The sequence below is a fragment of the Musca autumnalis genome, unplaced genomic scaffold (assembly GCF_047663935.1).
Source record: "Musca autumnalis isolate F117 unplaced genomic scaffold, ASM4766393v1 scaffold_3, whole genome shotgun sequence".
NCBI classification, from domain to species: Eukaryota; Metazoa; Arthropoda; class Insecta; order Diptera; family Muscidae; genus Musca; species Musca autumnalis.
The window spans coordinates 70,907,070-70,930,506 of NW_027411866.1; the positions used below are offsets into that span (position 1 = coordinate 70,907,070).

General features: G+C 35.2%; 3 protein-coding genes and 2 long non-coding RNA genes across 6 annotated transcripts; 2 read left to right on the forward strand and 3 right to left on the reverse strand.

Annotated features, from left to right (window-relative positions):
- Nucleotides 1-13,522: 13,522 nt before the first annotated feature.
- On the reverse strand, nt 13,523-14,058 carry LOC141398621 (uncharacterized). Its single transcript, XM_073976087.1, has 2 exons — nt 13,832-14,058; nt 13,523-13,754 (listed from the first exon to the last, which is right to left on the reverse strand). The coding sequence occupies exons 1-2, from the start codon at nt 13,991-13,993 to the stop codon at nt 13,719-13,721; spliced, it is 198 nt and encodes a 65-aa protein (XP_073832188.1). The 5' UTR covers nt 13,994-14,058; the 3' UTR covers nt 13,523-13,718.
- A 2,178-nt stretch (nt 14,059-16,236) lies between these two features.
- LOC141398622 (protein FAM177A1-like) lies at nt 16,237-17,635 on the reverse strand. Its single transcript, XM_073976088.1, has 2 exons — nt 17,238-17,635; nt 16,237-17,159 (listed from the first exon to the last, which is right to left on the reverse strand). Exons 1-2 carry the CDS (start codon nt 17,397-17,399, stop codon nt 16,890-16,892), a joined length of 432 nt encoding a protein of 143 aa, XP_073832189.1. The 5' UTR covers nt 17,400-17,635; the 3' UTR covers nt 16,237-16,889.
- A 1,270-nt stretch (nt 17,636-18,905) lies between these two features.
- Nucleotides 18,906-19,833, forward strand: LOC141398623 (uncharacterized). The gene is made up of 3 exons (XR_012411680.1): nt 18,906-19,053; nt 19,451-19,582; nt 19,649-19,833. It is a non-coding gene; the product is annotated as an uncharacterized lncRNA (long non-coding RNA).
- Nucleotides 19,834-20,529: 696 nt separating this feature from the next.
- On the reverse strand, nt 20,530-21,508 carry LOC141398624 (uncharacterized). 2 transcript variants are annotated; one of them, XR_012411681.1, is made up of 2 exons: nt 21,378-21,508; nt 20,530-21,232 (listed from the first exon to the last, which is right to left on the reverse strand). It is a non-coding gene; the product is annotated as an uncharacterized lncRNA (long non-coding RNA). The 2 variants fall into 2 exon arrangements; XR_012411682.1 differs by having other exon boundaries at nt 21,325-21,454.
- Nucleotides 21,509-21,881: 373 nt separating this feature from the next.
- On the forward strand, nt 21,882-23,005 carry LOC141398625 (protein polybromo-1-like). Its single transcript, XM_073976089.1, has 2 exons — nt 21,882-21,910; nt 21,964-23,005. The coding sequence occupies exons 1-2, from the start codon at nt 21,896-21,898 to the stop codon at nt 22,231-22,233; spliced, it is 285 nt and encodes a 94-aa protein (XP_073832190.1). The 5' UTR covers nt 21,882-21,895; the 3' UTR covers nt 22,234-23,005.
- The last annotated feature ends 432 nt before the right edge of the window (nt 23,006-23,437 follow it).

A 23,437-nucleotide genomic window follows, 5' to 3' on the forward strand; every position in this document is an offset into this window, starting at 1 on the left:
AAGTTTTCAAAGTGTTTTTGTTAAAAAATTCTGAGAAGCAAAATGACCGTTGAAACTGTTGTCGAGCAAAAGCGGGCATGCACGTTTGTGTACTTGAATGTATGTACGTGTTTATGTGTGCGTATGCCGGTGTTATGAATTTCCACGAACTATCGCGATCTGCTTGTTGCAAATTTTTATTTTGTTTTGTTTGTTCGTAGACGGGGTCACCGCTATAGTTTATCTAGTGTTATTGAAATAAAAGACAGTCACTTCTCTTAACAACTATTTTAAACTATTTATTTGATATTAATTTAGTAAAAAGGAATACAATTTCAATTAGGTCGATTTGCCACAACTGTGGTGTTGAAGATTTCGCGAGCAACTAACTTCTGTTTAACTGCGGGGACGGAGATGCCACATATATTTTTGAAGAACAAATTTATTCATCAGAAAAAAAAACTATTTCCCATAAAGACGGCTTCATATCATTGACATGTAACCTCCACCATGTCCGAACGACATGCCGCACACTAAAACACCGCTTATAGAGGCGGTACAATATTTGTTAATATGTGTGGTATTTTGTTAAACTTGAAAAGAATAAAGCCCTAATAAACAGTGTTTTTTTGTTTTCAAAAGCAAACGATTGAAACAGCTTCTCTTTTTTTCAATGAATTACCAGCGACCCGAAACATTTTTGCAAGTATTCTACTTTCTGCGAGAAATTATGCATTTAGTGGAATCATGTGGAAACATCCAAATTGAATACAGTCGGACCTCGATTATCCGTAATGGTCGAGACCGGAGGCATTACGGATAATCGATTTTCCCGTATAATGGAGGTAATGCTTTTACGCAGTTTTTGAACATATTTTTTAATTCAAAATGACATAATATTGTACAATAATATGAAAATCTGCAATTTTTATTAAATTTGTTACGGTAATCCACCAAATTTTAGAACGATACATAATATCATTATCAGATTCATCTGAATGGACTTTGTCCCATGGATTTGTGATACCATAAATACACAAATTGTGTAATACGGGAGAATTTTCAGTTTTCGCTTGTTTACTTTCAAAAACAAATTTCAACGTGGTTGTTGTTGAGTTGTATTTGTTGTAGTATTTACTTTACCTTATATTTGTTCTACCAAGGTTTGAAATGTTGTACGTAAAAGTTATACATATTAGTCCCGGTCCACACTAGCGTGAATTTCATTAAAAAATTTCATGATATTAGGTGTTCTTAAATCGAATTCCCCACTACAGCAATTTTATGATTTTACTCTACAATGGAGGTCGATCTAGAGACGCATAATTTCATGCAATTTTTTCAATGAAATCACTCTAGTGTGGACCGGGACTTACGAAAACACAAGGTCTTGTCTTGGTAAAGTACCCATCGATTTCGATCTCAAAACGAGTCAAAAACGACTGTAGGTGTGATGTATGTACATTTTCCGACATCGAATTGTTTTCGATATCGGTTTCATATTCCATTTTGTTCTATGGAAAAATTGATCAAAAAGACGTGTGATGCAATTCGATAACCGTTTATTGTTCTCGTTTTGTAAACGGTCATATTTTTGTGGTCGATTTATAAACGATTTAATGAATTTTGTTATTTATTTAGGAAAAAAGCTTGAAATTTAAACACGGATATGGAATAGGTAAATTTACATTTATTTGCCTTATATTTAGAATATTTTTTTAAGAAAATATTTGATGTTTCGATAAAAAAACACGGACCAAAAAATGTACTTTGAACATGTTTCTTTCCTCTAGATTAGTGAAGACATCCGCTTAATATTTTTTGCACTGTTTGTAAAGTTCTCCTCATGTAATTGGAGAAGAATTTTCACACTAAACTTCCATATAGGGCAATTTAATGCCTTGTTCAGACTGACGGTAATTCGCACTCTATTCGTTGTTCGACCCCAAATTACGATGTAATTACTTCATTTCCCATACAAAATTTTGAGAACGAACAACGATTTGTGTACATTGTTCAATTTAAATTACTCTCAGAACGACGATAAAATATGTCCCATCTCTAACAAATGAGAGAATTTATCGAAATAAATTAATTATGACAGCAAATTTTAAAAAATTTTAAAATTTATTAAAAACCCAAACATTTTTAGAAAAACTGCAAAATATGAATGAAAAGTAAACGGTTTAGCGACTAGTTTACATTCAAATCATAGCTAATTTTATATTCTCTTCCATTGCAGCTGCGTTTCTTGTCCATTGTTTCAAATTCGTGTACAAATTTAGAAACAAAAATCAAATGCCTTCCGGAAAGTCTGTATACCAAAAAGTTATTTTGGCAGGTCTCTCTCTCGTTAATTTTGAAATAGAAAAATTTGAAAATATACTGAAAACACCAAAATTGTGAGAAAAATAGAAAACATGAATGAAACTAATATAATTTAATATTAAATAGATATCTGTAAGAAGGACAAATATTTTTTTCAGTTCATATCAATTAATTTTACTCGTCTTTTGGCTGAAACTTTCTTTAAAATCAGTAAACAAAAACTATGAAAATATGAATCATGTTGCTATGAATTGTGTACCATGTCGTATGAACGGGTTAATTCATGTACGTAATTATGAGAACGAACGACGTTATTCAAACGCTGGTATGAACATGGCATAAACAAGAACAAAAATTTATTTGTCACTGCTAAACCTAATTAACGACGGGACGTACACAAATATTTCACGCTCTCTGAGCGTCCGTATTACCCCCCGTTTACACATGCAAGTGACAGTTCGAAAAATACCAATACACTCACACATATTCAATGCCACACCAACTAACAACCTCACTGCCGACAAAATTTCCTTGTCAGTAATCAATGTAAGTGCTTTGAAAGTAACTTCAAATTTTTTCCGAACGTTTACACATGCAAGTGTCAGTTCGAAAAAAATGAAGTTTCGACTATAATATGTATACACAACTGTCTGCAAGTTACTTGCATGTGTAATCATTAGGTTACCCATGGTACAAATACACAGGTAGCCGCATCGGCAATTGTTGGTAACATAAGATGTCAAAATTTGACATCAATTCAATGCAATTGACACATTATGTTACCATCAGCTGGCTTGATAATGCTACCTGTATTATTGTACCATGGTATTACCCAAATACGTTGATTCCCAAATCACATTGTCCCTGTTTATACAGGGAAAGTTGATGGGAAAGAAAATTGAGTTTATGGGCGAGGGAGTAGAGAGGAATAAGAGGGGGTACACACACTTCTGTACTGGCAAATTCTGTTTTGTTTCGTTTTTCTTCGTATACAACCTGAAGTTGGCTGCAGATTTGTTTTTGCGTTTTCTTTCATTTTATTTTCTCTGTCGAGAAACAAACAACAGCGGAGACAATTGAAACAAAACCATTTGGAGGAAAAACTATTTTTTAAGCAAAAACAATTCGAAATAAGTGGAAATATCAAAATTAAAATGCAATTCAAGGGTTCCTTTCATAATTAATTGTTTATCACACACGTCCATTTTTACTTTTCATTACAATTTTGCCTTGGCTTTTTTTTTTTGAACGGCGCAATGAGAAAATGAGTGTGAAGAAGAATAAGAAAAATTATAAAATTGACACAAACATGATTTCCGTGTCTAAACAACAAGGAAATTTTAAAAGAAATTGAGAAGAAAAATTGTCTTTCCATTTTGAATATCTAAACACGGTCATTTAAAACACAAAATCCGCGACCGAAACTTATAGCCCGTTTAGACTATACCCTTATACGATGATTAAGGGCATTATCACGATTTAAGTGCTTAATCCACCCAAATCCACCCTGATTTACCATACAAAATTAAATTAACTCAAAACTTGGATTTGTTTTAAATCAAATGTTAAATCGAAATGGGTGACGTAGGGGATGGAAGATACCAAGGAACGGTCCTGACCGGTTTTAACATGGCAAAGCCCAGGATTTATCTTGGTCCCTCTTTCATCCCAAGTGGACACTGACCTCCCCGTGGTGTCACCTGGGGAACTGCCTTTAACACCCGTTAAAGGTAGTGAGCTAACATGTGCCGCGCGTTCACCCATAAGAACGTTAAAAACTTGGGTTTGGGCGTCGGGTTAGTAACCCTCCCCTAGAAAAAACAGCCTACTATGAAAAAAACGAAAGAAAAGAAAAACAAACCCCTCTAAAGTTGACGAACCCCGCAAACGTTTTAAGGACCATGATCTGCGAATCTGCACCTGGAATGTTCGCACTCTTTATAGAGAAGGTGCAGTCTTCGCATTGGCAGACGTACTTGAAAAGTACAAGACCGATATTACTGCCATACAGGAAATACGATGGATTGGGAAAGGCGTCACAACAACACCTAAAGGTGACGCACTGTATTATAGCTGCCATGACGTAAAGCATGAGTTTGGTTGTGGATTCGTAGTTAGTCGGAGACTAAAACATCTTGTATCCAGCTTCACTCCAGTGAATGAAAGACTTGCTGCAATTCGAATAAAAGCTAAATTCTTCAACATCAGCTTTATTTGCGCTCATGCTCCCACTGAAGAAAAGGACGAACAGACCAAAGATATATTTTACGAGCGCTTAGAAGAAACATATGACCGTTGCCCTGCCCATGACATTAAAATCATTCTAGGCGATTTTAATGCCAAAATTGGAAAGGAGAATATCTTTGGCCCAACAGTCGGGAAATTCAGTCTCCACAGTGAAACATCTGACAATGGTATGAGACTGATAGACTTTGCAGCTGCAAAAAACATGGTAGTTAGCAGTACCAGATTTAATCATCTCGATAATCATAAGGGCACCTGGCTGTCTCCAGATCAGAAAACAAGAAACCAAATTGATCATGTTGTGATAGATGGAAGACATTCATCGAGCGTGTTGGATGTACGATCGTTCCGAGGCGCAAACATTGATTCGGACCACTACCTTGTTGCAGCAAAGGTACGCACCCGCTTAAATGTAGCAAACAAAGTACGAACAGACACAACACGAAAGTTAGACATCGTTAAGCTGCAATCACAACAGATAGCCACAGCATATTCCACTCAACTAGCCCAATTGCTTAATCAAAGCCCTCCTCATCCCGATAACATATCAGCGCAATGGCAAAGCATTGCCCACTCCATGCAAACAGCCGCAAAATCCATACTTGGATACCAGAGACCTTCACCAAGGAATCCATGGTATGATGAGGAGTGTCGTGCTGCCACCGAAGAGAAAAATGCGGCATATAAGGCTACTTTACAATCCGTAGCAACGCGTAGCGCACGAGAGAGATACAGGGAGAAAAGGAGAGAGGAGAAACGTCTTTTCCGCAGGAAAAAGAGAGAGATGGAAAAGCGGGAGTGTGAAAAAATCGAGATGTATAGGAGCCAGAATGAAGTCCGAAAATTCTACCAAAGAGTCAAGCATCAAACTGATGGCTTTGGTACAGGCACATCCTCCTGTAGAGACCAGCAAGGTAATTTGGTAACTGATACAGATAGTGTACTCAGGATATGGAAAGAACATTTTTCAAATCTGTTGGTATCCAATAGCAGCGAAGACGACGAGGATACCACAGTCCCAATCCCAGAAGATGGTATTGAATGTATACCGCCCAGCCAAGATGAGGTAAAGACAGCAATAAATCGGCTGAAGAATAATAAGGCAGCAGGGGCCGATGGTTTACCAGCCGAGCTGTTCAAAACCGGAGGCGACACGCTGATAAGGTGTATTCATCAGCTAGTTAGCACCATCTGGCAGGAAGAACGAGTACCCGACGATTGGAACCTAAGTATCCTGTGCCCCGTCCACAAGAAGGGAGATAAGACTGTATGCTCTAACTATAGGGGCATAAGTCTACTCCCTATTGCCTACAAGATCGTGTCAGGGATATTGTGCGAACGACTAAAGCCAATGGTCAACGAGATTATTGGACCATACCAATGCGGCTTTAGACCTGGCAAGTCCACCATTGACCAGATATTTACCCTGCGGCAAATCCTGGAGAAGACCCAAGAGATGCAGATCGACACCTACCACCTTTTTGTCGATTATAAAGCAGCCTTCGACAGTCCGCTGCGCTCAAAGGTATTCCAAGCCATGTCTGAATTTGGTATTCCCGCAAAGCTCATCCGGCTTTGTAAAATGACTTTAACTGACACGAGGTCCTCAGTTAAAATAGGAAAGAACCTCTCCGAAGAATTTGGTACCAAAAGAGGTTTCAGACAAGGAGACAGCCTTTCGTGTGACCTCTTCAACATCCTGCTAGAAAAGGTTATACGAGAGGCAAACGTCAAAAGAAGTGGCACAATCTACACCAATAGTCACATGTTACTTGCTTATGCTGATGATATAGACATCATGGGTCGATCAGTAAAAGAAGTAACTGATACCTTTATAAGTCTGGCGGTAAACGGTGAGAAGACCAAGTTGATGGTGTCGACGCGCAATGCGTCCATTGAGCTCGGACCGACTGTGGAAGTTGGTTCCTATAATATTGAGGTAGTAAAAGACTTCGTCTACCTCGGCACCTCCGTCAACACAACAAACGACATCAGTTGTGAAATAAAAAGAAGAATTGTATTGGCCAACAGATGCTACTTTGGATTAAGTAAGCAGTTTAAAAACAAAGCCACATCTCGTCAAACAAAAATAACGCTCTACAAAACACTGATACTACCCGTGCTGATGTATGGCTCCGAAGCCTGGGTACTTGCGCAAGCAGACATGGCAGTGCTTGGTGTGTTTGAGAGAAAAATTCTTCGAAAGATCTACGGACCAATCTGCGTTGACGGTGAATATCGACGTCGCATGAACCACGAGCTGTATCTGCTATACAACGACATGAATATTGTTAAACGTATCGAGATGCAGCGATTGCGTTGGCTAGGCCATATCATAAGAATGAGCGATGATGAACCCGCTAAAAAGGCGTATGAATACATGCCACATGGCGGTGCACGCAGAATTGGCAGGCCAAGGAATAGATGGCGCAAACAAGTGGATGTTGAGATGAAAAGGCGCGGTATTCCAGAGTGCAAAGCAACAAATAGAGAGGAATGGAGATCTCTTCTTAGTTCGGCCTATAGAACAAATGTTCTGTAATGGGCCAGCTAAGTAAGTAAGTAAGTAAGTTAAATCGAAATATTTTGATATAGAACACTGCTTTTTGCTCCTAAAAATGCAACAATTGCAGTCTGTACCAATATTCAATATTGGCAACTATGTTCATGTGTCGTTTATTTACTAGGGTTATGACTTTATGGCCTTTTTTCTCAAAAATGATTTCCTGTAGCGAGAGTGAATGAACTTTTGCCTATTAATGCCAAAAATAACAACGTTCATTCCATTTAATTATTAAAAAGGTCATGCAAAAAAACTACTTTGACATTTTTTTTTTTTGAAAATCCTATGAAATGAAAAAAAAAATTTCCTTTTACACGAATAAATGACATTTTGCCTATTAATGACTAAAATAATTGTTATTCCATTTAAATATTGAAAAAGGTCCAGCACAAACCACTTTCAATTTATGTGATACATGCAATAAAGCTATATATGATATAAAATGATATATATGTAATAATATGACGATTAAATTGGTGAGAAACAAAAGCTTATGTCATTCTGGATATGTCGTGTGGCTTTAACGATTGTTTTGAGTTATTTATGTGCTTAAAGTGACTCCAAAAAATTTTCCAAAAAGCTCATCTATAAAAACTTTAAAAGCTTTTTGTGAGTGAGCTTTTTTCTATCGAATCACCTTGTATTTAAGATATTATCTAATATTATGCAAAAGCTCATCCAAATATCACACAGGGATATGAGGTTGTAAAAAAGTCATAACCCTATTATTTACATTTTTTTCAAATAACTGTAAACACAAACACACAAAAACAAACAGAAGCGGAAAAATAGAAAAAAATATTAAATAAAAATAAAATGGATGTAGCTTTAATTTAATATAAATTGTAAACAACATATTTACATTATTAGATTATTTTTTGCAGTATTAAATTCCATTTTTAATTTTCAAGCAATTCTTTTTGCAAATTCGCGTATGTATACGTAAACAAAGATCAGCTGACTGACATCTTATATCATTTTAGACTAGTCTAAACAACTTGGATTTGAAAGTTGGATTTAGAAATCGAGTCGATTTAAAATGACTAGTCTAAACGGGCTATTACTTAAATGTTTTCTTTCGTAAAACAAATAATTTTCCTTTGCAATGAATTGTATTTCATGTTTTATTGGGCTTTTGTTTTTAAAATACAAAACACACACATACAAACAATAACGTTCTGTCAAAGTTAAACTTTTTTAACTTACAAAAGTATACGCTCGACCATGGCAGAACTACCAGGTAGTGGTATCACACCAGCTGATCGAATATGAAAAGTCAAATCCCTTTATAAAAAGATTATTTTTGTTGTAATTTCCCCAACAACATAAAGAAAGTTTTGACATAACATATTCAAAATTTTACGATGCTACTACCTGGGTAATTGTGCCATGCGCTCGACGTATTTCGGTAGTTCTGATAAGAATACATGTGTTCTACTTTTTTCACCACACACGCCCTGGGTATACGTCCGTATATAAGTATGGGCCTTAACAGCTATACCTAATTTAAGTCGTGACGTACAAAAAATATTCACCTACCTACCACAACAACGGTCTCTGAGCGTCCGTATTACCCAAATACGTTGAATCCGAAATCCCATTTAAACACACAAAAATCGCGACAGAAATTTTATTAAATGTTTTCAGTCGTAAAACAAACATTTTTCCTTTGCAATAAAATGTATTTCATGTTTTGTTGGGCTTTTGTTTTTAAAATACAAAACACACACACATACAAACAATAACGTTCTGTCATAGTTGAATTAGTTCAACTTACAAAAAGTATACGCTCGACGTATTTCGGTAGTTCTCATAAGAATACATGTGTTCTACTTTTTTCACCACACACGCCCTGGGAATACGGACGTATTTAGGCATAGCAGTATTACATTTTTTCGGCTTTTCTCATGGTAGAACAAATATAAGGTAAAGTAAATACTACAACAAATACAACTCGAACAACAACACAAAGGAATTTTTTGTTTGTAACGTTACTGCCAGTTGTATTTGTAAACAAAACAAGGAAATGTCTATAAATTATTGGAATTTAAAAAACTAATAATTTTTCACATTTGGTTGAATATTTTGGAAAACATGAATGAAAATTCGTTACATTTTCAATTTTTATGGTTCCACATCATTCCACTAAATGCATAAATTCTCGCAGAAAGTAGAATTCTTGCAGAACAGTTTGGGGTCGCTGGAAATTCACAGAAAAAGGAGAAGCTCTTTCAAAGCTTTGTTTTAGAAATCAAAGAAGCACATGTTTATTAGGGCTTTATTTTTTTAAATTTTAACAAAATACCTCACATATTAACAAACGTTGTATCGCCTCTACAAGCGGGGATTTACTGCGCGGCTTATCGTTCGAACTTGGAGGAGGTTACATATCATTGATATGAAGAAGTCTTTCTGGGAAATATTTTTTCCGAATGATATACTTTTTTCACAAAAAATATATGTCCCTAATGTACATCGAAATAGAAATAAATGTATAAAATGCCATATGAAATTTGACACTAACGTTACAGCCCAGTTCAGTCAGCTGTGTATTGCTGCTACCTTTTCTTATTCTACCATGGGCTTTTGCCATCGCCAAGGCTAAAAAAGTGTTTTTTATTTCTTGGTTTCTTCCTTTACTTTTAAAAATGGTAACAGTGTAATTGTATTCTTTCTAAAGTAAAGGAACGCTTTGCAGGTTAAAAATGGTAAGAAATGGTAACCTCAGGCACGTAAAGGAACAGAGCATCTATTTTTCTTCTTTCAACTGGTAATTACGGATCCCCAGTCCGTTTTTTGTTTGTGGGAATTTAATGAAATTGAAACAACATGGAATTGAAATTCGATGCGGATCCCATCACATCTAAAAACAATTCACACGTTTTGGGCAAATCGTTTTCATTGCAAATCGATTCGAAATTCATCACATACAGTGCTGCTCAAAACATTTGCAACTGGAATGACTAGTTGATATTTTATATAGTTCTGAGGTAGTTCGTGGATTTGAAATGCCAATATTTTTGTAGATTGATTGTTTATTGAATCCTTTTTAAAGATTTAAAAATTAATTTGCAAAAGTTTCACTTATTTTACAAAAAATATACAAAACAAAGCTCGAACTCACTTTTGGTTCTGCTCAAAACATATGCAACTGAGAAAATTTTATTCAAAATCTGAAGAAATTATTTTTGTTTTGATAATATATTGTGAATTAAACATTTTATTTATTAGCTGGAGACATCGTAAAGGTAACCAGTTAACTAAATAAGTTAATATATCATTGGAATCCTGTGCTCTAAGGATAATTGTTAAATACCAAGGTTTTATTCGATATTTAATAGTCTAGAGTCCAGATTAGAGTCCCGGAACCTCCTATATGAATTTAGATTACTATAGCTGATTGCGTCCGATAAGAACTTAAGCATATTTTCAAAAAATTACTAGTTTTAGGTGGTTATATATACGTTTAGAAGCGGTATTATGCCAAAACATTCTGTTATACGACAATTCTGGAGTGTACATGGTGAGATTTTGACATGCTACCTGTCCGGTTAGTTCTTGGATCTGATAAATATCTCGACCTCATGTATCCTGTACCATTTCTGTCCATAAAAATACCTCCAGGGCAATATAAAACACCTTCTACATTTTGGGTCAACTTTTTCGTATAAGGGGACAAATTCTATTATCTTTAGTTCTGGTGATCAATCAAATTTTTTCAAGTCATATAACTTTAATATTGATTTATATCGAGGAGAAGTACTCGATTTCACTACTCCAAAAATATAACCACACATTTTTTGAATAATTTCTATGAAAAATTCAATTTTTCCTGGAAATTACTGTTTTCCCAAAATTTGCCTATTTTGGTATACTTGTGTCTTTGGAATGTATCGGAGGTGTTTGAATAGATTTATCGGTGTCAAGTCTTTTTTTAACATCTGTTGATGACCTCTGAGAGATCTGCTTAATAATTCGTATAATTTTTTGATCATCCCCTGCAGTAGATGTTGTTGTCCTTGCATCTCATTCCCATCTTATGACGATTTTAGTTCTTTTTACGCGGTATCCAGCTCTATTTTAGATATTGTGATGTTCCTATGTTTAGTTTTGGACCTCGTTGGATCCACAATTCTCAAAAATTACCATTTTAGTAAAGCGTTGATAAAAATTTCTGGTCGTAATTTAAGTTTTTCTTAAAAAATTGGACATGTCTTGTTTTCGGCATACTTGTCTATCAAAAGTAAACATATGCGGGATAAAATTACTCCTCATGAAAGCTTTTTGCCCCCTTCTGCTGATTAAAATCAATTTGAAGTCAATCAATACAAAAAACTCGTCAAAAATGAACTAATAGATATTCGTACCACGGAGTTGCAAATGTTTTGAGCAGGCAAAACATGTGGTCCTCCGATATTTCACACATTTTTTAAACATAAGTGTTCATAACTGGATAATGCTTTTTAAATCTTGAAAATATGGTCAATAAAAAATCAAATAACAAAAACAAACATATTTCAAAACTCAAAATGTCCCTAAAAATAGATTGAATGTGATATAGGCATCTGAGTTGCAAATGTTTTGAGCAGCACTGTACCTGATAGATTTCAGCTAACAGCGGCAAAGGAACTTGTGAAGTCCTTTGCGTATAAACGACCAATTGTAAAAACATTCAGGAATTTAACACACCCTTTAAATACGGGAATGTATAAAATGTACACTAGATACAGAAGCTTAATTGAGTCTGTTGGCACCACATCACCTTTAGGCACTGATGTTAATAAAATAAAAATTGATGACAATTTTTTAAAGGGGTATCCTATAAAATGTCTGAAGTTGGCCTGCCCATTATAAAGCAAATTTTTGAAGAAAAAATTGCTTGTCTTAGGAGTAAACAATTGAAATCTTTTTCACGGATAGGTCAGTTATGGATGAATGTACGGTTTCTGCATTTATTCATGAATTAGAGACACGTTCGACGATATCGGATGCCATAATCCACATAACAGAAGATTTATGGTCAGCTTGGTCAGCGGAATACAGAGACCGTGGTTTGACCAGCTCCTCTCATTATTTTTCCATCTTCCCTGATGTACTCAAAAACCCATGGTTCAAAAATGCCAAAACTAACCCTTTGGAGACTAAACAAATAAACAGAATTCTGACTGATCATGGCTTTTGTAATGCCTCACTTGGAAGAATGAATGTTATGCCAACAACCTTATGTGATACATGCAACGTTGAGGACCATATCCTATTTCAATGCAACAAATTTTCAAACGAGAGAAGCTTACATCCACTTATTCAAAAATCAAGATCCACCACTGATTTTATAAACAAATTCGGGCTAGAGAAAACACCTGCCTTTGTTAATTTCTTAAAGAAAATTGATTTTAACCTTTGAATTTAACTCAAGAATGAAGTCATTGCTGATCTTTTTTTTTTTAAAAAGGACAAATCTTAATGTGTCCTCTTTCATCGGAACAATTTCTCAAACGAGAGGAGTTCATATTTATATATTCAAGACTCAAGATCCACCATTGATTTAATGAACAAGTTTTGGCCTCGATAATAATAGTTAATTTCTCAAAGAGAATCAAGTTTAACCTGTGAATTTTACTTCAGAAAGAAGTCTTTGTTGACAACCGTTGTCAACATCATCTTTAAAGTTAGAAGGTTTGCATACCTTTAAAACATATGCTGTGGAAATTCCGTGACCAAGAAGCCCTAAGGGAACAACACAACTTTTAAGCACTAATTTTTTTATTGATTAAATAATATAACTTATATATTTTTAAACTTGAAATTAATTATTCTACTATACTCGTTTGGAACAAATTGAATACTCTACCAGCTGACGGAAAAAATCTGAAATTGTATTTTAAATTGTAAGTTTTTTCTAAATTGCCTGCCTTCGGCCGGGGATTTAAAACTTTCTTCTATGGACAGGAGCCAATTTAGGGCACGAAAACAACATTTTTTTTTAATTTAAATTTTTTTCTTACTTTAACAAGGGAATTTTCGGCTCATATCTCGGGAAGTATGGACTTCCCCCCAACAAACTTTATATTTTTGTAATCAGGACGTAAAGATCTACCTGTGGTAAAAATTTCAGATTTTTCCGCCTGCTGGTAGAGTATTCTATTTATGCCTTGGAATTTTATGAAAGATAGTTAACCGGGGTGCAGAATTTACTTTATAATCTGTGTTTTACAATTGAATGGTTTTATTTAAGTATGATGTTAAAAAACGATGTTTTTATTTGGTATAACACTTAAAACACATAACATTGAAAAGTAATGTAATTTGTTGGAATGTCAGTATCGTTTATTCTGACTCATCTTGCGGTTGCTATAAAGTGGTTGTACTTATAACGCCCATTATGGAGTAAATGACTGTTACATATGAGTTTGTGGATATTTTGTTATGACTGTATTTGGCTCATTATTGTTGTTATGCTGTTTCCAAGTAGAATTGGATTCGTCATCGTGTTTGTTCCTAATATGTTCTTCATAAACAGCATCAATATCAGACTCACTCACAAATTTCGGTGATGTGATTCCCAAAAAATTTGCTAATCCTTCTCCAACGTAGTCGATTCCATTCAAAAATTTACACCCTGTACAGTTGGTAAGCCATTCTAAACCAGATATTAAGAAAAAGGAAAGATTACCCAATTAATTGACCACTTTTCCGACCTATGTATTTTTTACTTACAACATATATATCGACATTCATGTCCGCAATATCCACAGTTTCTTCACCATCGCTGTCGGAAAATTCTTCCATTGTTCCATCACTAAAGTGTAAGATACGCTTGGATTTTTCTAATTCCAATGTCGTTACCTTGTCTGACTCTCCAACTTGCCTTACCTCCATCACTAGGGGTTGTTTATAAATAATTGTTTACAAACCAGTTCAATTGCATCACTCATTTAATAGAGCGAATGAACTAGTGCAAATTGTATAATTATTGGTCTGTTCCACCACTGCAAGAATCTACTAATTTTTACTGCTTTTGCCGTCCCCCAAGAAAATTATACATTTCCGTGATCAGCGCAACAATATCTACCTCTGGTAAAAATTTCAAAAAAAAATCGGAGAGTTTTTACTAAACTAGAGTTAAGCCGAAAATTCGTTACATTTTCAATTTTTATGTTTCCACATCATTCCACTAAATGCATAAATTCTCGCAGAAAGTAGAATTCTTGCAAAAAACTTTGGGGTCGCTGGAAATTCATAGAAAAAGGAGAAGCTGTTTCAATGTTTTGTTTTAGAAATCAAAGAAGCACATGTTTATTAGGGCTTTATTTTTTTAAATTTCACATATTAACAAAGGTTGTATCGCCTCTACAAGCGGAGATTTACTGCGCGGCTTATCGTTCGAACTTGGAGGAGGTTACATATTGATCTGAAGAAGTCTTTCTGGGAAATGGTTTTTTCCGAATGATATATTTTTTTCTCAAAAAATATATGTCCCTAATGTACATCGAAATAGAAATAAATGTATAAAATGCCATATGAAATTTGACACTAACGTTACAGCCCAGTTCAGTCAGCTGTGTATTGCTGCTACCTTTTCTTATTCTACCATGGGCTTTTGCCATCGCCAAGGCTAAAAAAGTGTTTTTTATTTCTTGGTTTCTTCCTTTACTTTTAAAAATGGTAACAGTGTAATTGTATTCTTTCTAAAGTAAAGGAACGCTTTGCAGGTTAAAAATGGTAAGAAATGGTAACCTCAGGCACGTAAAGGAACAGAGCATCTATTTTTCTTCTTTCAACTGGTAATTACGGATCCCCAGTCCGTTTTTTGTTTGTGGGAATTTAATGAAATTGAAACAACATGGAATTGAAATTCGATGCGGATCCCATCACATCTAAAAACAATTCACTCGTTTTGGGCAAATCGTTTTCATTGCAAATCGATTCGAAATTCATCACATACCTGATAGATTTCAGCTAACAGCGGCAAAGGAACTTGTGAAGTCCTTTGCGTATAAACGACCAATTGTAAAAACATTCAGGAATTTAACACACCCTTTAAATACGGGAATGTATAAAATGTACACTAGATACAGAAGCTTAATTGAGTCTGTTGGCACCACATCACCTTTAGGCACTGATGTTAATAAAATAAAAATTGACGACAATTTTTTAAAGGGGTATCCTATAAAATGTCTGAAGTTGGCCTGACCATTATAAAGCAAATTTTTGAAGAAAAAATTGCTTGTCTTAGGAGTAAACAATTTAAATCTTTTTCACGGATAGGTCAGTTATGGATGAATGTACGGTTTCTGCATTTATTCATGAATTAGAGACACGTTCGACGATATCGGATGCCATAATCCACATAACAGAAGATTTATGGTCAGCGGAATACAGAGACCGTGGTTTGACCAGCTCCTCTCATTATTTTTCCATCTTCCCTGATGTACTCAAAAACCCATGGTTCAAAAATGCCAAAACTAACCCTTTGGAGAATAAACAAACAGAATTCTGACTGATCATGGCTTTTGTAATGCCTCACTTGGAAGAATGAATGTTATGCCAACAACCTTATGTGACACATGCAACGTTGAGGACCATATCCTATTTCAATGCAACAAATTTTCAAACGAGAGAAGCTTACATCCACTTATTCAAAAATCAAGATCCACCACTGATTTTATAAACAAATTCGGGCTAGAGAAAACACCTGCCTTTGTTAATTTCTTAAAGAAAATTGATTTTAACCTTTGAATTTAACTCAAGAATGAAGTCATTGCTGATAATTTTTTTTTTTTTTTAAGGACAAATCTTTATGTGTCCTCTTTCATCGGAACAATTTCTCAAACGAGAGGAGTTCATATTTATATATTCAAGACTCAAGATCCACCATTGATTTAATGAACAAGTTTTGGCCTCGATAATAATAGTTAATTTCTCAAAGAGAATCAAGTTTAACCTATGAATTTTACTTCAGAAAGAAGTCTTTGTTGACAACCGTTGTCTAAAAATGACAACATCTTTAAAGTTAGAAGGTTTGCATACCTTTAAAACATATGCTGTGGAAATTCCGTGACCAAGAAGCCCTAAGGGAACAACACAACTTTTAAGCACAAACAAAACAAAGGTGTTATACGCACTGATGACTAAATTTTTTTATTGATTAAATAATATAACTTATATATTTTTAAACTTGAAATTAATTATTCTACTATACTCGTTTGGAACAAATTGAATACTCTACCAGCTGACGGAAAAAATCTGAAATTGTATTTTAAATTGTAAGTTTTTTCTAAATTGCCTGCCTTCGGCCGGGGATTTAAAACTTTCTTCTATGGACAGGAGCCAATTTAGGGCACGAAAACAACATTTTTTTTAATTTAAATTTTTTTCTTACTTTAACAAGGGAATTTTCGGCTCATATCTCGGGAAGTATGGACTTCCCCCCAACAAACTTTATATTTTTGTAATCAGGACGTAAAGATCTACCTGTGGTAAAAATTTCAGATTTTTCCGCCTGCTGGTAGAGTATTCTATTTATGCCTTGGAATTTTATGAAAGATAGTTAACCGGGGTGCAGAATTTACTTTATAATCTGTGTTTTACAATTGAATGGTTTTATTTAAGTATGATGTTAAAAAACGATGTTTTTATTTGGTATAACACTTAAAACACATAACATTGAAAAGTAATGTAATTTGTTGGAATGTCAGTATCGTTTATTCTGACTCATCTTGCGGTTGCTATAAAGTGGTTGTACTTATAACGCCCATTATGGAGTAAATGACTGTTACATATGAGTTTGTGGATATCTTGTTATGACTGTATTTGGCTCATTATTGTTGTTATGCTGTTTCCAAGTAGAATTGGATTCGTCATCGTGTTTGTTCCTAATATGTTCTTCATAAACAGCATCAATATCAGACTCACTCACAAATTTCGGTGATGTGATTCCCAAAAAATTTGCTAATCCTTCTCCAACGTAGTCGATTCCATTCAAAAATTTACACCCTGCTTGATATACCTTATATTTAATACGTGGTACAGTTGGTAAGCCATTCTAAACCAGATATTAAGAAAAAGGAAAGATTACCCAATTAATTGACCACTTTTCCGACCTATGTATTTTTTTACTTACAACATCTATATCGACATTCATGTCCGCAATATCCACAGTTTCTTCACCATCGCTGTCGGAAAATTCTTCCATTGTTCCATCACTAAAGTGTAAGATACGCTTGGATTTTTCTAATTCCAATGTCGTTACCTTGTCTGACTCTCCAACTTGCCTAACCTCCATCACTAGGGGTTGTTTATAAATAATTGTTTACAAACCAGTTCAATTGCATCACTCATTTAATAGAGCGAATGAACTAGTGCAAATTGTATAATTATTGGTCTGTTCCACCACTGCAAGAATCTACTAATTTTTACTGCTTTTGTCGATAACATAAAGGAAAATTGTTATCGTAGTAACATGGCACAATTACACAGGTAGTGGCATCGTAAAATTTTGAATATGTTATGTCAAAACTTTCTTTATGTTGTTGGGGAAATTACAACAAAAATAATTTTTTTATAAAGGGATTTGACTTTTCATATTCGATCAGCTGGTGTGATACCACTACCTGGTAGTTCTGCCATGCGTAGTAACAATTTGTAGATTCTTGCAGGTTCTGGAACAGGCATAATACCATGGTAGTGCAGTTTATAAACTTATGCCATGTTCATATTAGTGCTTTAATTACTTTGTTCATTCAAACAATTATGGCCGCGGCACATACGGCGCGTGGAGCGTCGCGTTACAACAACCACATGAAAAATGCATAACCAAACTTGGCATCACTAACACATTTTTCATGTGGTTGTTGTTTTCAAAGTGCAACGCGTCGCACAACGGTTCGTATGCGCCGAGGGCTTTACTCTAAAGGGCCAAATACATACGGTCCGTTGTGTGAAGCGTTAAGTATAGTACACACTGACAAGCAAAACTGACAGTCATCGATGTCTATTTCGTGAATATCAAAGACTAACTGACAATTTTCTTTTGTAATCTCTAAATAATACCGTATATATTGTATTTCAAACGTTTTTAGCTAAATACAAGTTGTTATTTGCCGGAAAATTGTCCTAAAAGTACGTTGACTGTCAGTTTTGAATGGTAGTGTGTACTCCCCTTTAAGCGTTGAAAACAACAACCACATGAAAAATGTGTAAGTGATGCCAAGTTTGGTTATGCATTTTTCATGTGGTTGTTGTAACGCGACGCTCCACACGTCGTATGTGCCGCGGCCATAATTGTTTGAAAGAACAAAGTAATTAAAGCACTAATATGAACATGGCATAAGTTTATAAACTGCAGTAGCACAACCACATGAAAAATTTGTAAGGCCGCCACCAGACCATCTGCTTTTTACATGTATGGGATCAGCTGTTCTGTATATTAGTATACCCAAAGTGACTACATACATGTGATGGCGGCCTAAGTGGTGCCAATTTTTTTGAAAAACAACAACATGGCTGACGCATTAAAGTTAAACATAATTTAACTTTTTTTGGGACAAAATTGCTCTGTTCCAGAACCTGCAAGAATCTACTAATTTTTACTACGATAACAATTTTCCCTTTATGCTATCGAAGAAAATAGTAAAAATTAGTAGATTCTTGCAGTTCTGGAACAGACCCATAGTGTCCCAACGTGTCACTAAACGGACCGTATGTGCCGAGGGCTTTAAACCATCATGTGGTTGTTGTAACGCAACGCACCGTATGTGCCGAGCGCTTTAAGGCCGCTGCACATACGGCGCGTTGAGCGTTGCGTTACAATAACCACATGAAAACTTCAAGAACAAACTTGGCATCACTTACACATTTTTCATGTGGTTGCTGTTTTCAACGCGCAATGCGTCACACAACGGACCATATGTATTTGGCCCATGGTACAATTATTACAGGTAAAAGCATGGTACAATTAACCAGGTAGTGGCATCGTAAAATTTTGAATATGTTATGTCACAACTCATGGCAGAATAAGAAGGTAATCTCATTTGAAAAAACCGTCCTTGAGCTGCCAAATACAACCATGTATTCGAAACAATATGAAAGTTGTTGTTATTGTATGTCAATGACAACAATAACAAAATATTGTTTGTTTACATTATCTTGAAATTTTGTGCATATTAAATATTTTCTTAATTTTGCAAAACATTCCTAGTAAAAAGCGTAAGCAGTGTGGAAAGAAAAGAAACAGACATCGCGGCCCATTTGGGTACATTGAAATTCTGTGGAAATACGCTAAAATAACTGCAAAAGTAAAGTGAAGAAAAGTTCTGACATTGAAATTTTGTATAGTTGTATATTGCAGAGTCAAATGATAAATTAAGAAAAATAGCATTTTATTGCCACCAGTGTTCATCCTGAAGTAGTTAACAATATCTGCCATTTGATGCTCCATAACAATCATCAATGTCAGCGAGCAAACCTGTAAGTTATTGAATTGGAACGAAGATAAATTGGTTATTATATATTGAATGTGGCTGATTATTATAGATCACTAAACCGCTGCTGAATATTGGCCGTGCTGTTGTTTGTATTCCCCATGGATGAAGGTTTGTGCCTTGCTTTCCGTAACATCCCCGGCATTGAATCAATAATGTTGACAGGTGAATTTGTTAAAATTGGGTCTGGTGGACATGTTGCTTGGATTTTGAACAGTGGAAATTTCATCAGCGAATTCTTTGGTGACTTAAAATGGTTTGTAAATATGTGATAATAATCAGTTTCAAAAATATGCTTCCTTTCTTTATTATTATTTCAAGCAGGTCAAGTTTCAAGCGGTGCAAGATACATTGAAATTGTGTTTGGAACATAGAGATCGTAATGTATGCGGATTATTTGTCGATGACATATGTGCAGTTCTTCCGTACTTAGTGACCACCCCCCATCCATCGCAGCAGAAAGACGCCAGCTGACAATGCAAACACGAGTGGTTTTAGCCCAGTTAAGATCCATACGATGCAGCAGCCTTAATTCGTATTGGGCCCGAATTGATTTCATATATCCATGTCGATTAGGATCACACGACACGCTGCATTTGTTTAGCTTCCCAGCTAACCCCACTCACCTGTCTCCTGATTATCTATGGATGCAACCAGCCCAGATTGCAGAATTTTTGAGTCTGGATATAGAGGAATCGGAACCTGATAACTGAAATAATACACGAATGAACACGTACGTTGCTACAATAACAATAACAACAACAAATAGTTCTGTAACCTTTTACGACGAAAAAATGATATTTGTATGCGTTTCTTAATTGGATAGTTGGAAATCTGTTTCTACACTGAAGAAGTGGAAAAATATTAAAAATATGACATTACTGATGTTATCCTTGTAGAACGTTATTATTAAAAAGTAAAGAAACCTTGTAATGTAGTCTTTTGTTTTTTATTAGAATCTTTTCTGTAACTATAAAAAACAATAAAAGGAGCAGTGAACATAAATGTGCTAAGAACAGATCCCTTACTTTAAATAAATAGCATTTTATGCGTTTGTGGGGTAGGTATCATGTGATATTATTTGTTGGCCAGATTGCGTTCTTTGTTCTGTGGCGGAGTCTTCAAAAATAGGGAATTCTAATCCACCACGAGCACCACCGCCAGAGACTTCACTGTATTTGAAGAACTGCATTCCTGAGTTGGCGAAGGAGTTATTGTTATTGAATCCTCTATTGTACGTTCTTTGAGAGTGTAAAGTGTAGGTTAATGATATTGACCAACGCCGTCGCACCTTGTGCATATGATTTCTGATCCAATTCCGGGAACTTAATCGTTTATTTTGTTGTTGCACCTGTAGTATGCCTGCATTGCGTGGTTCCAAAATTGTTGACAATTGTTTACGTTGTGGCGAGAACAAATTTTCATCATTAAAAGCCTCAGCCACAAATGTATTGGGAGACATCTCCTCTTCATTTGGAAGCACCAAAAAGTCATTGTGGTTCTGGTTTTATTTTGGGTGTTTGAACGTTTGTGTGGAACAGGTCTCATCAAGAACAAAGAAACCGGAAACCCGCAAATCTCCCGATATGAGTTGTGCCAATGCCATTGTATTCGAAAATTTCAAATATCCATTTGTCTGAACATTTAAAAATTTTAAATTAAATTTAGTTTGGAATTTGAAATGTAAATAAAACTGACATATATTTGTATGTATTAACATATACTTACAAAGTTTGTCAAAATAGTTTTGACTACGAAGGGACGTCAAAGCAAATACAAACCTGTGAGTTGTGAGCGTAAGACTACCTTGTATCATTGTATCATGGTCACAACTTTATGTTGTTGGGGAAATTACAACTAAAATAATTTTTTTTATAAAGGGATTTGACTTTTCATATTCGATCAGCTGGTGTGATGCAACCACCTGGTAGTTCTGCCATGGGTAAAAGCAAGTGTTGTTGTACAACAATCGATACAACAACCACATAGAAATTTGTTTTTGTACGTAATACTAGTGTCATAGCCATATGGGCAAAAATGTAAACAAATATAAAAAATATAAACACATTTTGAGGGCTCATAAATATTGTTTTGAAAAATGTCAAGGCTTCTTAATTAAAAAGAGTTTAATTAAAAAAACGTTAGATTTTCAATTTTAACGTTTCCACTACATTTCTTCTTAACAAGGAGTTGTTAGGCCGCCATCAGACCATCTGCTTTTTCACATGTATGACATCAGCTGTTCTGTATATTAATATACCCAAAGTGACAACATACATGTGAAAAGGCAGATGGTCTGATGGCCGCCTTAGCGGTATGTATTTCTCTAAATAAAATATTCACAATCAATAATTGATTGTTTTTCAGACGATATCAATAATTATGAAGAAAGAGGACGAGGATGACAGATGTCGGGCACCGAAGGGACGCCAAGAGCCATCATATTATGATGTGGCCAACAATCCAATTGATTTGTTGAAAATACAACAAAAACTTAAAACTGATGTTTATAAAGATTTGGATGGGCAGGTGCAAGATTTTGAGTTGTTGGTTAACAACGCCAAAGCTTTCAATAAACCCGACACAGATGCTGTGGCAATATGTTACAGCTCACAAATAAAAACTACTGGAATATAGATTCGCCGAAGATGAACCGAAGAAAAGAGGCTGCAGACGTTTGACTTGTACAGCCGATGAAGATGGTACGGGTAATAAGAAAGATGACTTGAATTTATATGAAGAACTGTTTGCATCTGTAATGACATCGGTGGATAGCACCATGAATGACCGGCCATTGCATAGGATGTTTTTGCTACTGCCCTCCAAGAAAATGTATCCCTATTACTATGATGTTATTGAACATCCCATTGATTTGAGATTAATTGCCAGAAGATTGCCTGCCAATTCAATGAACCGGGTTCACAAATTCACAAAGATGCTAAAACATCGAAGAAAATATTTACCCAAAGAAGGTTAGATTTGGAAACGGGTAAAGTGAAACTCATAAAGAGGCCAAATCATTGATGAGTGCTGCCATTGCGACCCTCAAAGATGAAGTAAATAGTGCAGATGATGAGGAGAGCAGTAAAAAGGGAAAGAACCAATGTGGGCTTTTCGATCGTCTTTACAATGCAAAGTTTCTCACAGGGCCTGCATTTGGGTACATAATTATGGAAACTACCTATACGCAGATTCCATCCGGAATGTTTTCAACTTCTAAAATGTCCCATTTCCATGTGTCAAATCCACACGAAGTTAAATAAAGGAGAATATGACATGAAAAGCATTTTTTTAATAAGTTTCCATTACATTATTGAGCTAACATGAATCGGAGTGCATTCATTGATATATCGTCATCATAAATGCCCAAAGTCGTAAATAATAAAATAATAATTTCAAAGGAGAAGCAAAACACCTTATAAAATGGAAAGCTGTTTTATGGAATATTCATCTTACCCTGCGTTTACAAATGCCAGTGTTGGCAAGACAATAGCAAAAATACAAACCTTTTTCACAAATACATTTATAAATTTTTAAATATGTATAGAGAAAAGTATGAATGAATTGGTGAAAATGGTTTGTAACTTTGCTATTGTCTTGCCAATACTGTCTGTGTGTAAACGCCTAGTTATGAAGGCGAGTATATGGGATATCAATCAGATACGAATGGGAGTAAGTAATGAAACCAAAATCGCGGAAACTCTTGGTTTTGGGATGCGTCATTACAACAAAATCTGCAATGTTATCCCTTTTTACGAAATGCCTTTTCTTGAATAGGATCGTTTTTTTACGAAGAAGCTTGAAATTTTGCAAAAGCATGTGCTTTAGTCTTATGTATTAG

Bases quoted from the DNA above. Each gene is read 5' to 3' on its own strand.
- LOC141398622 (XM_073976088.1), bottom strand. From the start codon at position 17,399: ATGGAGGTTAGGCAAGTTGGAGAGTCAGACAAGGTAACGACATTGGAA. The intron at 17,160-17,237 runs GTAAGTAAAAAA...TATCTGGTTTAG, and splicing joins TGAATGTCGATATAGATGTT to AATGGCTTACCAACTGTACC.
- LOC141398621 (XM_073976087.1), bottom strand. From the start codon at position 13,993: ATGGAGGTAAGGCAAGTTGGAGAGTCAGACAAGGTAACGACATTGGAA. The intron at 13,755-13,831 runs GTAAGTAAAAAA...TATCTGGTTTAG, and splicing joins TGAATGTCGATATATATGTT to AATGGCTTACCAACTGTACA.